General features: G+C 36.2%; 1 protein-coding gene across 1 annotated transcript in view; it reads right to left on the bottom strand.

Moving 5' to 3' along the window:
- The window catches only part of DMD (dystrophin), a 1279715-nt gene that overhangs the window by 759999 nt on the left and 503605 nt on the right, over window positions 1-16111 (bottom strand). Inside the window, exon 21 of the mRNA XM_024760455.1 lies at window positions 3091-3255. Within this exon, the coding sequence (XP_024616223.1) occupies window positions 3091-3255 (165 nt within the window). The remainder of the gene's footprint in view (window positions 1-3090; window positions 3256-16111) is intronic.

Genomic DNA, 16111 nt, shown 5'->3' with positions numbered 1-16111 from the left:
AAGGACAATTTCTTTAAATTTAGGAAACAGAGACTGCTTGTGCATCTACTTTCTTTGCATTAACTCATTCCTAAGTTTTTTTTTAAAGGCGTTTCTCTCTCTGTGTGAAAAAATGGGCATGTCCTCAAAGCTGTATACAAACTTTTTGGTTTCCAGTAGTTTGAAGTTAAGCCAAGTCCATTTTCCCATATTTCTTTAACTGAGAAAAAAGTTTAATCTCTAAGCAGAGGGCTATAGAGGGCTGTACAGATTAAAACCGCATATCTTTTAGCAGAAGAACTCTGTGCAATCTTAATAAATAATTCATTAGACAGTGACTATAGATAGAAGCTAGACAAAGAAGGATAAAGAACTGGGTAGGCTAGTAAATTATTCACACAGGCCACTATTTCCTGATTACAAGTTAGGGGTCTGAGAATCATAGGAAGAATTTTTTGAGTCATCATGTATATGATTTTATGGTTTTTTTTTTTTTGCCTTGGATACAGCCACAAGCAGAAGAAAAAGGCTAAAGGAATATTTTTAAAATCTACACTCCAGAGATGAAGAACTCAGGATATGCACAGAGGACTGAAGCCAAGGAGTTTTACTGCCAGGGAAAAAGCAGCTGCCTCTCTCCTCAGTGATTTAGACTGAGCTGCAGGACGGCAAATATCATGACTCCTGAAACTATACACAGCAGTGAGAGTGGTGTCTTGGAGCTTTAATAAAGGAAAGTGATTAACACAGCTGAGAGTAGCTTTCATGCTAAACTGCAGGGACCCATTTGGCAGGAACATATGGGCCGTGGACAAAGGCTCAATGAAAGTTTTTAATATTTGAGCACTATTCTGGGGTACACACATTGGGGCTAAAGTTACTTTGGTTGAGTCAACAACATCCATTTGTATCAGAGGATTTTGTTATCTTTTCTCTTAAATATATTCCATGTAGAGAGAAAGCTCACATTGAATATATTTTTCGTTATTTTAGTGAAGAAGCACATTCTAACTGAAGATTGTATTTAAATCTGAGTGCTTTTATATCTGAGTTCCAAAAAACTATTTCTGGTTGGGAATAAAGAGTTTATGGCCTTTCCTCTTGTCACACTAAATCAAGAGATATTTAAGAATATACTCGATCCAAGATAATTGAGAATCTGGCTGAGGTTATTGTTCATTGGACCAAGTAACTGTCCTTCTTTGTTGAGATTATTTATTGAGTAATGAAAAATCAGTATCGATGAGATGCAGTTGCACTGGAGAAGGGGTGCTAGTCAAATACCTCTGAGGACACTAGGTGCTAGTTAGGTGGAAAAACTGAAAGGATACCAGAACTGATGGCTTCCCTGCGTGATGATGTGCTTTGCACTCACCCAGTCTTGTCCCTGTGACCACACATGACTCAAATGCAGGGTGACGGGTCCATCAGAAGCTGCACCTTGGTGTCAAGACCTCCACTCTGTCATCACTGCGCTGGCTATGTTTTCACTTGTCCTGTATACTTTCTTAAAGTTAACTAAATTTGTTCTGGTTAAAAACCTATTGTGACTTGAATTTAATTGTCAAACTGAACCCAAGACCATGCCACTGGTTGAGTAGCCTGGGTTTTGCACTGGGGAAATGATGTCTACTTGTGACTTATCATCAGCTCTGGTGGGTAGCTATCAGAATGGGAGATGTAAACATGTCAAGAGGAAGTAAGGTAAAAAGTAATGCAGTGCACTTTGCAGATATAAGTCATTTTAGGTGTGGCAAACCTTTCTGTATCTCTTTCCTTTCCTCACTCAAGTACATCCTTCCTAAATGTTCATTAACTCTTCTCTAAAAGATCCTCACACTTGCTTTTATCCTTATCTCCTAGCAAAACACCAACTAGGTAGTGATAAAACCATTAGGTTGTTATAGTCCTGGAAAGCAAATAAATTGAATAATTTGGGTCAATGAATTAAAAGAAAAAACGTTTCTCAAAGATATTATTTAACTTATTTAGTCTGAAGTTACCCATCATTACATTAATTAATAGGCTGTGCTTTCAATTGAACTGGTTTATGTGATTGGCCACTTAATGTGGTTGGCCCATAGGAGATGCAAAAAAATAGGGAATTATATTGGGACAAATCCTTGAAATGGGCTCCTGGGAAGGGAGAAAAGATAGGAACAATCAATGTGTACAGGGACACTAAGAGGAGGAGATGGTGGTGCCCAACTGGCATGTTTGTCTGGAGCCCTAAGCTTACCTATAGCATCTCATTACCATTCTAGGTGCCTCATTAACATCTTTATTCATTGATTTAAAAATGCTAACAAGTACCCACCATACACTGAGCCCTGGGATGGGGGTGTTCAGAAATGAGTGGGACAGGGAGATAAGTAAGAAGATGCCCTCTGCATTCAAAGAACAGTGGGATGAGGTACTCAGGTCTCTAAAATTTAAGTGTCAATCAATGTACAAAGACTATAGGAGATGGATACAGAGGTTTATAAGCAATCCTAAAAGGGTTTTTCACTCTACTAGGGGTATGTAAGAAGGCTTTGAAGAAGCAATGACATTGAATTCAGTCTTAAAGGATGGAGGAAAATTCATCATGCCAAAAAATGAGACAGAAGTCATTTAAAGAAGAGAGAAGATCAAGAACACAGACATGGCATGAAACCACATGCGTATAAAGATACTATAAAATTTGTTGTATCTAGAATACAAGAGGAGATTGTTGGCAGAATAAGAGGATACCAAGGTAAACTGGAGTCAGTCTGACAGGGTTTTATAATGTCTACTAAGGAGTCTATACTTTACTTTGTAGGCACTTAGTGTCCAAAATGACTTCAGTTTTAGATAAGGAGTCTAAAAACATATTAAGTACAATTCAAGTAGGGATGGAAAATGGATCGTAGTAACAAGTATAATGAAGACATTCTGGTGATATGAGTTTAATGAAACATCACTGCTAGTAAATGCCAGAAGAAAAAACAGAAAATGGTACTCAAGTAATAATAATTATTATTCTTAGCATTATAACAACGATGATGGTGATGATGAGAACAAATGAGAAATTTATTTCAGTGATATTGCCACTCTTGAAAAATAATATTTAGAGCAAAAAGTCTTTACCTTAATGTCAAATGGTCCTGTTTGATTTGGTTGGTTGTAAATTTCCAACTGATTCCTAATAGGAGACAGCCACAGAAGCAGATGATTTAATTGCTCTTCAAGCTGTCCAAGGTCTTTTATGTGAGCCTCAATTTCTCCTTGTTTCTCAGGTAATACTCTAGAAACCTATAGGGAAAAACAAAGTAAAAGAGTCTCATGATTTAAAAAAAAAAAGGCAAAAGAATTGTTTTCAAAAGCTATTTGTTATGAAATGTTATAGAAATTTATGTAATTTGGTATTTTAACAGCATGATATTGATTACATACATGTGTTACACATTAGGATTTAATTCATGTATTATAAATCACTGATTAACAGTCTTTCCAAAATTCTATACTTTGAAGACAATAAGCCTTTTATTGAAATACAAAACACACACCCACACAAATGCACACCCAACTCTGACCGACGAAAGTAACGAAGTGTATTCTTCACTTACCCACTCATTCATTAAACATAATGGTGTCTTGTATATTATATGCCAGACTCTCTGCCTTTATACTTGTTTCTAACTTTCTTTTATGTTAAGGAAAATTGTACAAGGAAATTCTTTTATGTACATAGAAGACTGGTGAGGTAAGCATTTTTGGGATCTGTAGTTTGCGAGCTCTAGTATAACCAAATAAACAGAAGCAGATGATTGGAATGAAAAGTAAAAAGAACATCTGAATTAGAGTAAACTATCATGGAATGATTATAAGTGATTTTTATTAAGGGCTTACTATGTGTCACGCAACCGTGTCTGGAAGTTTCACATTTATTGTCTTCGTTAATCTGCCCAACAACTCTATCATACAGATACTATTATCCCAATTTTATAACCTTCTATAATTTTATCCCTGGTTGAAAACCGTAAATAACTTGGGAAGCAGTGTGGTATGCTGTTCAACATTGTGAGGTCTAGAGTTACGCTGCTTGGTTTTAAATTGGGGTTCTGGAATACCCTGGCAGTCCAATGGTTAGGACTCTGTGCTTCCACTGCAGGGGACATGGGTTCGATCCCTGGTCTGGGAAGCAAGATCCCGCATGCCCCGCAGCCAAAAAAAAAAAAAAAAAAAAAAAAAAATTGTTCCATCCCTTTTGTTAACACTTTAGCCAAGTTTTCTTTAACTCCCAATGCCTTCTCTTATAGAATGAGGACAATGATAGTACCTGCTTCATAGAGTCATAGTAAGGATTAAATAAAGTAATCCATGTAAATAGTTTACAGCAATATTCTGCATGACAGTGAATGATAATAAAATCATTCAATGTTGGTGATTATTGCTCCAACTCAAGTGTATGCAGAGAGACAGATAAGCAAGAGTAAAGCCTTTTTCTTCAGATTATCAAGGGCTAAAACAGGTACGCAGGAATAAAGAGTGTGAACTTGCAATGGCAACTCTTTATATTATTAATTATACTCTACTAATAATATAAATATAATATTACATTGTAATATGAACATAAATGTTACAATATGCATCTATTATATACTATCATGATATTATGAGTAATAATAGAAAACATTTTAAAAGTAAACTAGATAAGCATACTAATATAGTAGCACATCATCTAACAATGCCCCATACTTTGGACCAATCATTTCAGAAACTTCTAAAAGAGCTAACTAGTGAGCATTATATTCTTTATTTGGACCCAAGAGTTGTAGGGTGAAAAGGAGATACATTAGTGGACAAAATAACCAATCAATTAATTTATAGGGGAAAGAACATTATATAAGCTCTTATTATATGTGGACAACATGTATTTTGAAATATATTGTGAGTACATTTGTATATATTTTGTAAAATGCATGCAAATGCATGAGTAAAGGGTTAACGTCTAGCCTGGGCTGATGCAGGCCAGCCTGGGATTGACCTTAGGTTCCCACAACAATGTTTCCTTGGGACACTAACTTTAAGTTACTAGCTTCAAAATGAATGGGAAATGCTGGGTCTGGCTTGCTTGCTGTATAGGACTATGCCTGGATTGGAGAAGCTGTGAGTTGATATTAGGACCTTGGGCCTATATGACTAAAATGGGATAAAAGACAGAAGGGGAATAGAGGCTGTGGCTTCAATTTAAAGTGACTTGCACAAACTCTGGTTTTCACCTCTGGTAGCTTTTCCCTGTGTGGATAAGGGGTCAAAAGAAGCAATGTGTGTGGGCAGCATGGAACGTCTGCCCATGAATAATGAATCATGATACTGTATCTGCTTTGTCTCACTTGTATCCTGCTATAAAGCCAAGTAAACATACTATTAGATGAAGGCCTATCTGAATTTCATGAGTTCTAACCCATAAGGACATCTACAGCGCTGAACTACATTTATACATGTATTGGGCTGGCCAAAAAGTTCGTTTGGGTTTTTCTGTAAGACGGATTTTTGGCCAATCCAATACGCGTATGTGAGTGTGTTATAGCTGATATCACAAATGTAATTCCATGCATATAATATATAATCTAATAATGCCCATAACTTATCCTTTTCAGCATTTATAAGGAGGGAACTAAACAGTTTATTTTTATTGGATCATTTTCTACTCACAAGTAAATGTGAAAAGCATTTTATTGCTTCAATGTACAGCATCTGAGAGCCTCTAGATTCTGAAGCTACTGGAAATAATAGCCATCATACATTCCTAAAGTCGAGTTGCAAACTCATTTTTATATCTGATCACCAAATAGTTCACGTTTCATTTAGGCTTTATATGTAAGTGCAGAAATCTGGATAACTTTTTTGTGTGTGTGTGGTACGCGGGCCTCTCACTGTTGTGGCCTCTCCCGTCCTGGTTATAGAGATAGAACAACCCCCGACAGAAAACAGTTCAATGGGTGAGATTTAACTAACATCTGAAAGAATTAAATGACCACTTATAACGAGATTGTGGGGCACAAGTAGTTTTCAGCTTAGTTATGATACCTACATTAGATACAGCCTCACAGACCTTGTGTTTCCCACTATCATAGCATTTACTTTATACTATTTAGTTTGTTATTTACATTTCATTTCTGGATGAACTAGGTTCCTACACATGACAGGTCTTCAATAAGTATCTGTTGAATGAAAGAAAAACAATTTCCAGATTCAGAATTGATTTCTTTTTTTCTCAATGTAAGAAGCAATACATGTCCAGAGTAGTCAACGACATAAAAAAAAATGTAATTTTATCCTCAGGTTAAACAGCTTTAATTAAAAAGCAAAAATATTAGTAAATTGGACTATATAAAAATCAGAAACTTATGCATGGTAAAGAAAACTAAAAGCAAAGTTAAAGGACAAATGACAATTATGAAAGAAAATATTCGTGACAGACATCTCAGATAACGTATTAATTTTCCTAACCCATAAGAGAGCATCTGCAAATTAATATGAATAAGGCCAACAACCAAAAAGAAAATAGGACAAAATTTAAGGGCAGTTGAAAAAAAAAAAAAACCAAAAATGGATTTTAAACATACAAAAAGAAGTTACGCTTTGGCCGCAATGAGAGATCTAAAACTTTCAACTATTGTACTGATAACAAAATCCAAGTCTAAAAACACACTATGCTGACAAGGCTGTGGAAAACTCAGACTCTTATATACAGCCAATGGGATGGCAATTTGGCAATATCTACCAAATGCATATAACCTTTGACCCAGAACTTTTACTTCTAGGAATTCACCTTGTAGGTCTATTTCTGGAACTAAAATCAAGGTTTGGGGATGGTAGGGAAGATGGTAGATGGGGTGGGGGATTTTTCACTATATTTTTTAATTTTTGAAAAATATAAATGTATTACCTTTGCAAAGATATAAGTTAATTTACAAAGGAAAACTACTAGCTTTTCTTCTCACCAAAAAGTAGTAGTGAGAAATTATACTTTATATATCTTAATAACAAATCATGATTAATAGGATATAACATGTCTAAAGCCATCAGTCAAAAATCTTCTGATTATTTTCCCAGGACAACATCACTTAGTTAATGATAGGGTGTAATATGAGATCTTCTAGCACATAATTTCTGTGCTCCCTCTCTGTCCTTCAAAACAGTCTTCAGGAACTGATGGCTTCTTCTACATAGTTCAAGGAAAAGATAACAGATACAAATAACTTATGACGTAAAATAAGAGTACGTTTTGTGTCAGTTTCTATGTGTTTTAAAGAAATTTACTGTTATATTTACTACTTCATATTCTTATCAAAATATGGACAGAAACACTTTACTAGTAAAATGTGTCATTTTTGCTAATCTTTTTAAGTATTAAAAAGCCATGCTCTTCATACAACATGTGCCCTGTGGTGAAAGAAAACATTCAGTTCCCATATGTGTTAATTCAGTATCTAACCAAATCTTGATCTAATTTCACACAAGATTAGGTTTCCTTTACTTTCAATATTTCAATTTTAATTTCAAATGTGTAGAAGTTTTAGTATTAAGATAAATAGAGTTGACTATTTCAGAAATAAACAGATACTAAATACTGACTTCATATCTTACACCAAAAATATTCTAGATAAATTAAAGTGTTAAGTGTAAAAAAAATTAATAAGAGCAGAACTAGAATGAAATATTGGTGTGGGGAAGCCCTTTAGAAGTGATAGGAATGTGGATAAACTATTAACTATAACATTTGTATTGTTCATCTAGAAATTAAGGCAGCAGAACTAAAAACAAATAACTGGGAATATTTGTAGCATTTATCAGACAAAGGGTAATATTATTACATATAAAAAGATTTTTCAAAGAATGGGGATGGAAAATCTACTGGAAAATTGGATAAAGAATATGCACAGGAATTTGGCAAAAAATGCAAACAACCAATAAACAAGAGAAAAGTCCAACCACTAAGTAATCAATCACATGCAAATTAAAACAGCAATGATATACCACCACTTGTCTATTATATTGGCTTTTTAAAAAGGTTATTTGTCAAAATTGTGGAGAGTAAGCACTCTTACATTTTAGGATAAAGCCTTACATTTGTAGGGAGTAATTTGGTAATTCATACCAAAAAGCAAGCTATCTACCCTAAAAACTACAAACATTACTGAGAGATTAAGGAAAACCTAAGCAAAAAGAGGAATATACCTCGTTCCTTTATTGGAAGTAGCCAATTGAAGGAACCGATTAAAATTTCCAATACTGTAAGAATATCAGCTCTCTTCAAATAGTGCGTAAATTCAATGCAACCCTTAACAAAATTGCAGCAGCTAGTTTTTAATAAAAATTGACATGCCAACTCTAAGATTTATATGGAAATGCAAAGGGCCAAAAATATCCAAGGCAATTTTGAAAAATAACAAAGTTTAAGCATGTTTACAAGCAGATATCAATATTTATTATAGTTAATTATGTGTGGTATGGCTGTGAGAACAAATAGACTACATATATTTACTTAATTTATGACAACGGTGCCCACTTTAGTTAAGTGAATTGTGGATGATCTTTTCAATAAATGGTTCCAGGTTAATTGGATAGAATCTTGACTCCTACTCTATACCGTACACAAAATAATTAATTCTAGATTGCTGTAGACCTCAATGTAAAAGGTAAACAATAAAAGTTTCTGAAAGAAAACATGGGAAAATATCTTGATGATTTTAGGGTAAGTGACTATTTCTTAAACAAGATATAAAAAGCACTAGCCATAAAGGAAAAGATTGATATATTGAACTTCATTCATCAAGAGATATCATTAGGAGAAAAAAGCAAGGCCTAAGCTGGAAGAAGATATTCACAATGCATCTATCTGACAAAGAAGCTGTATTCAAAGAACTCTGACGTCTATGCCCTGCCGATGCAGAGGACACGGGTTCGTGCCCCGGTCCGGGAGGATCCCACATGCCACGGGGCGGCTGGGCCCGTGAGCCATGGCCGTTGAGCCTGCACGTCCGGAGCCTGTGCTCCGCAACGGCAGAGGCCACAACAGTGAGAGGCCCGCATACCGCAAAAAAAAAAAAAGATTAAAAAAAACCACAATGAGGTACCAGTTCACGTCCACTGGAATGGCTAAAAGGAAAAAGAATGAAAGTACATATTCTTGATGAGGATGTGGAACAACTGGAACTCATACACTGCTGGTGAGAGTGAACTGGTGAACTACATTGGAAAACTGGTGGTATTTCCAAAGCCGAACACACACATAACTTATGACCCAGCCATTCTATTTCAAGTATATCCTAAAGAAAAATGCACATACGTGCAGTAAAGGACATGTACATCATAACAGCATTATTCATAATAGCCTCATACTAGACACAACCCAAATAACTACCAACAGTAGAATGGATAAACTGTGGTATATTCACACAATGGGACACTATAAAGAGAATAAGAAAACAGACTACAGTACCTGCAGTAGCACAGAAGAATCTCACAAAAATAATGATGAACAGAGTTCAAACATAAGAGCATATACAGGTACTGTATGATTCCATTTATATTAATTTCAAAGACAGGCAAAACTAATAGAGGTGTTAGAAATCAGGAAAGTACTTATCCTTGAGTGAGGGTGGTAGCTGGGAAAGGGTTAATAACGGGGAAGAAACATGAGGGAGACTCCTAGGGTAATGTTCGAATTCTTGATCTGGGTGCTAGGAGCATGGGTATGAAAACTTATTAAAAAATCCATCAACTTCTATTGTTATTATTTGTGCACTTCTTATTTATGCGTTTCTTTTCCTTCAGTTTAAAAGATTTCATGAAAATATTTTTAAAGCCTTAAAAGTATTCATTCCTGGGCTTCCCTGGTGGCGCAGTGGTTGAGAGTCCGCCTGCCGATGCAGGGGACACGGGTTCGTGCCCCGGTCGGGGAAGATCCCACATGCTGCGGAGCGGCTGGGCCCGTGAGCCATGGCCGCTGAGCCTGCGCGTCCGGAGCCTGTGTTCCGCAACGGGAGAGGCCACAACAGTGAGAGGCCTGCGTACCACAAAAAAATAAACCAAAACAAAAACAGAAGTATTCATTCCTTTCAATTAACACATGAGGAAATTAGGCTCAAAACTATAAATAATATTCCTAAGTTTACTAGTAAGTGAAAAAACTTGGCTTTAAACATTTGGGTTTTCCTGACTCCAAATTCTACTCTTTCCTTTTCTCTTCCCTCCCAAAACATATGTTCTGCTATCTTTCCGAATCTAACATATTACTTGATAAATGGAGTATTAAAATTCACACTTTTCAAAAGTTTTCATTTTTGTGAGAACATTCTATACCATTAATTCACATTATCACTAATGAGATACACATTTAGATGTCAACTTTAATATAAAACAATATAAATGAAATGTATTTCAATATATTTCAAATATAAACATATTTTGAAAACAAAAGAACTACTATTTGATATTTGTTAATTCATGACTCTATTATATGAGACTACAAGATAAATTAGATTGCTTATTGAATAAATTGTTAGATTTTGATTAATTCAAAGTCATGATTAAATGATCTTCATATAACTGTAATAAGTAACATATATTTTGGTAGATTTGTTATTCATTTAAAAATGTACTTTTACTTTTGATGTAAACGCTATAATTTTTATTTAAAAATCATAAAGAGATCAACTTCAATTTATAATGTAAAACTTTCTAACATAAAAATTCAAATAAGCAAAAGAAAAATCAAAACCAATACATCTTATATAATTTCACAGACACTCTTAAGATAAAACCATTGTCATAGATAAATAGGAAAAAGACCAATGCTCAAATGAAAAAAAAAAAAGAACGAGGATCAGAAACAGACAATTCGTGAAAGAACTATAACTGACGTATAAGTCTATTTTTTCTATTCTTTTTCAAATTCTTTTCCCATTTAGCAGAGTTCCCTGTGCTATACAGTACCTATAAATCTATTAAACTGTTTACCTTCACTAGGAACTACAGGAACAAAATTCAGACAGTGAGCTTCAAATCGATTGATTTGGCAACGATTTAAAAAATTTTGTCTTATATTAGTAAATGGTGGTATCATACAATAACAATAGTTCAGGGAATTGGCCCTTCTCATACACTGCTGGTAAGCAAGTATGCTGGAATATCCCCGAGGGTTGGGGTTGGGAGTGAATGGAGCAGAGTTTTTGCAGTACCTATCCAAATATAAACACACTCTTACACTTAGACCACAAATTCTACTTCTAATAGTTTATCTTAAGGTGACAATGATGTGTACGTATATTCAACTATAAGAATGTTTGCCATAGCCTCATATACAGATAGATGCAAAACATTGAAAATAGCTTACATGCTCACCAACAGGGTATGGGTTGAAAATTACGGGACATCCATCCAGTGAAATACTCTGCAGCCATTTAAAAAGTGCTGTAGATAAATATTTAGTGATATGGAAAAATGTACACTGTACCAAAAGTTTAACAGCTGCAATTTCTGGGTAACAGATTGCCTTTTCTTAGTTGCATTTTTAATTTTTCTGCAATGAATATGTACTGCTTTTTAATAAGAAAATGACTATTTTACATAAGTACACATGTACACTTCTTCTACAGAAACAGAATATTTGTGCAGTACTTAACAATGTGCCCAGCTTTATTCTAAGTGGTTTTTTTTTTTTTTGGTGGTACACGGGCCTCTCACTGCTGTGGCCTCTCCCGTTGCGGAGCACTGGCTCCGGACGCGCAGGCTCAGCGGCCATGGCCCACGGGCCCAGCCGCTCCGCAGCATGTGAGATCCTCCTGGACCGGGGCACGAACCCGTGTCCCCCACATCTGCAGGCGGACTCCCAACCACTGCACCACCAAGGAAGAAGCCCTATTCTAAGGGTTTCTGATATCTCAACATTTAGTAATAACAACTCTATGATGTAGGTACTGCTCTTGTCCCCATTTTACACATGAAAAACTGACACAGAGAGGCTGAGTGACTTGCCTAAGGTCACACAGCCTATAAGAGGTAACTGAACCAGGATTTGAACCCAGTAAGTGAAGTTTAGAAGCACATGCTCTTAACCACTGTACTATTTTCTCTCCCTTTCCCTTTAATATATGACTTTGAGAAAACAGACTGATACGAGTACAAAAGAAAGTCCACTTTCTTTCACAGCATTTCCTGAAATAAATTCCTTTAGTTACTGCTTGGATCTTACTACAATTTCTTCATAACTTTGAAAATATGTGGGATGATAAAGTCCTACTGCCCTTGCAACTACCAAATTCAACTTCCAAAATTGCCACTCGTTGTTTCATTTTCTTGCTTAAGTCATAGGACTGATTCGCAATTTTCTCCAAATTCTTTAGCCTGCCTTTTGAAAAAATAGCTTGCAACAATTTGACCTTATCTACCATTCTTCACATCTTTCTAATTACAAAACTCCATTTTGGTGAAAATGGTGACTTCATTGTTCTTGTTACGCCCCTTGACTTTTCTTCCTTCTGTTTCTCGGTCATCGTCTACTCTGCCATTAAAATGTCTTCTTTTCCCTCAATAAACTATCTCTTTTCCTAATTGACACATATAAAACCCATCTCCATCCTTCATGTTTTGGGTAATGAAAGTGCGATCTCCTCAGAGAAGATTGCCTGATCCCTCTGGATGGAAATAATTATTCTTTCTAATAAATTCTGTGGCATGTATTATCTGTGCTGCTTCATCAGATCCTGTCAGTTATTGCTTTCTTTCTCTACTTTACTCTTCTCTTTCAACTTGTATCTTCCTCCCTTACCTCTCCAAAAAAGCTTGAATGCACACACACACACACACACAACCACACATCACACACACACACAGCCACAACTGAATTTATATATTTGCGTACCCCGACCACCTTCCTTTACATGGTATAACGTTTGTTAAATGAACAATCCCACAAACCAATCAATCTTTTGCTAATAGGACACAGAAGAGATAAGGCAAAGCTGACAAATAAAAGCAGGGCTCTCTTCAAAGTACTTATGCTCTCACATATGTCACATTTCTAACTCTTCTTTTTGTTTTAGTCTAAGTGTGAATGCCCAAGCTCACTAGAACAGCAAGAACAGGTCTTGCCTGGCAGCTGCTCTGATGAAATGTGATTTGGAGAACACAGGAGTATGAAAGGGTAGGATCTGGTAAGTCAAGAGGATTAAGGAACACACATAGAAGACTCAAATCTTGACATATTTTCTTGTCAGCTATAATGATGTCATGGATTCTGGAGCTAGAGACAAGACTAGATTTACATTAACTACAGCACTCGCAGGAACATTCAATTAATTCAGTGATGACATATCTAGTAACTACTTTTGTTCAGGCCATTCCCCTATATACTACCCATAAATCTACTGCCTTTTTAGTTGATTCAAGTCATCCACTGTATGACTAAGTATAAACCTTCACTGCCAACACTCATCCACCTTGAAAAAAGCTAAGTAACAGTGCATTCTGAAGGCATCTTAAAAACTACTCTCTTGGAAGTTTTTTAAACTTCCAAAACTTAGTACTACCAATTGCATAAGTCATGTAGAACATTACCTTCCTTTGGATAAAATACATTTGGTATGAAATATTTGGAGACCTCATTTCACCCTGAATATTTTTCGATCTCAATAAACTAAAGCTACTAGAGAACCAGAACTTAGGAAAGATATTCTCAGGCACAAAACTCAATTACTTTTTACAAGTGGTCTCATGGTAAAATATCTCTCACTAGGAGGTCATTTATTTTCTTTCCCTCTGGAAATTTAATAAAAGAATAAAGAATATAAAACAGAAATATACATTATGGTTATATGCCACCAGACATTTTAAAATTATAAATCCATATACAATTTTAGAGTGACCAATTACAATTCATTTTTAGGACAGTCACCCTCCCAATGGCATAATCCTTGGGATTTTACTTTACAAGTAAGTGGATTCTCTTTTTAAAGTATGTGGCTATTACTTACAATGTTTAAAGATCTATATTTCCTATACTGCTTCTAGTTTTAAGTGAAAGTAACAGTGAAGTCTCCTGTATCAAATCACAGTGTATATTAGTTTCACTGCATAACCACTCCATTACCAGACCTGAATTTTGTTATTATTGCTGAAGATCTGAAATGCATAATACATGATGAGGTAAGTGAACATCTCTAGGGAGACTTCAAAGTCAGTAAAGTTTGATGTACAATAAACAGGTTTGCAGTCCTTGGAGAACTCTGCCCTTATTACCACACTAAACCCGTACTGGTTTTTAAATAAACCTTGGTGTTCACAGGCAGTATTCTTGTTCATTAATTTCTTAGTTTGCAGTAAAAGCAACTAACTTCATGGTAAAATAATCCTTAATAATACACATAGTTCATGGAAAATATTTTTTGACTGTTCACCTTGATTCGAACCTCCCCTAAAGTTAGGCAACAAGCCCTATAACGGCACCCACGGGCATTAGACAAGTAAAGCGAATTGGTGGAATTCATTTGTCCAAACTTGAATAGCTATCGTTTATCTTCTAAATGGATTGTATGGGGATTTACACCCACGTAACTATCCACCTACTCACACACTCTTTACTACATAATGTGATTTTGATCATATACTGTTTAAACCCTAAGGACAATAAAACTCACAAAGAAGTTAAAATGTAAATACGACACATGCGCACCACAGAATGTGTTGTTACAAATTAACCCCATATTTTTCTTTCCCCCTCTCTCCTAGGCCATACTCATTCTAAAACAACGGAAGAGCTATTTGATTTTCACAGTCTTTCACATCAGCAGTCTTTGCTCTGGTTTGCTTAAAGGACCTTAGCAGCAGCCTGGCTGATACAGAAAAAGGTCCTTTGGATTCTTAGGAAACACTGCTTTTTATTTGGTGTTTGTTTGTTTTGTTCATTAGCTTAGTTTCATTTGACCAAAATTCATGGGAAATTAAGCCAGGATCTGTGTAATTTTACCCAAGGAAGAAGAATCATAACAAATTATAATAGCTTAATATTTTTAAGATAGTACTTGAGGTGTCAGTTAAAATTAGCTGTTTTAATAATAGCATTAAAAAAATCAGTCTTGGGCTTCCCTGGTGGCGCAGTGGTTGAGAGTCCGCCTGCCGATGCAGGGGACACAGGTTTGTGCCCCGGTTGGGGAAGATCCCACATGCCGCGGAGCGGCTGGGCCCGTGAGCCGTGGCCGCTGCGCCTGCGCGTCCGGAGCCTGTGCTCCGTAACGGGAGAGGCCACAGCAGTGAGAGGCCCGCGTACCGCAAAAAAAAAAAAAAAATCAGTCTTCTTTTTTGTTAATTTTATATAAATCACTGTATTCCAGAATATGCACTTCAGAGATAAAAACGGGTGGGGGAATACACTGCATAATAACTTATCCTCAATTTTCGAAGTTAGAAGTTTCATTTAAAAAACACTTTATTGGGCTTCCCTGGTGGTGCAGTGGATAAGAATCCGCCTGCCAGTGCAGGGGTCACGGGTTCGAGCCCTGAGCCAGGAAGATCCCACATGCCACACAGCAACTAAGCCAGTGTGCCACAACTACTGAGCCTGCGCTCTAGAGCCCGTGAGCCACAACTACTGAAGCCCACATACCACAACTACCGAAGCCCATGTGCCGCAACTACTGAAGCCCGCACGCCTAGAGCCCGTGCTCTGCAACAAGAGAAGCCACTGCAATGAGAAGCCTGTGTACCGCAACAAAGAGTAGCCCCCGCTCGCCGCAACTAGAGAAAGACCGCACGCAGCAACGAAGCCCTAATGCATCCAAAAATAAATAAATGTACTTATAAAAACAATTAAAAATAAAAACCACTTTATTTAAATATAACTTTAAACTTAAATCAGTTAAAGGTAAGTACAATTTAAAAATCAGTTCCTCAGTTGTACTTGCCACACTTTCAGTGCTCAAAATCCACAAAGAATTGGAAAGCACAGATAGAGAACAAAGCCATCACTGCAAAAAGTTATTTTGGACAGCGCTACAAGCCAATGTCGCAGTACCTGCTTCGGGGTTGATGCATCTAAAAGACTTATTAATCCTCATGGTTTTAAAGCAGAACGAAATATTTTAGAAAATAATTAATCCAG

Source organism: Neophocaena asiaeorientalis, unplaced genomic scaffold (assembly GCF_003031525.2).
Source record: "Neophocaena asiaeorientalis asiaeorientalis breed wild unplaced genomic scaffold, Neophocaena_asiaeorientalis_V1.1 scaffold448, whole genome shotgun sequence".
Taxonomy (NCBI): Eukaryota; Metazoa; Chordata; class Mammalia; order Artiodactyla; family Phocoenidae; genus Neophocaena; species Neophocaena asiaeorientalis.
This window is presented reverse-complemented; position numbering and strand designations above follow the sequence as displayed.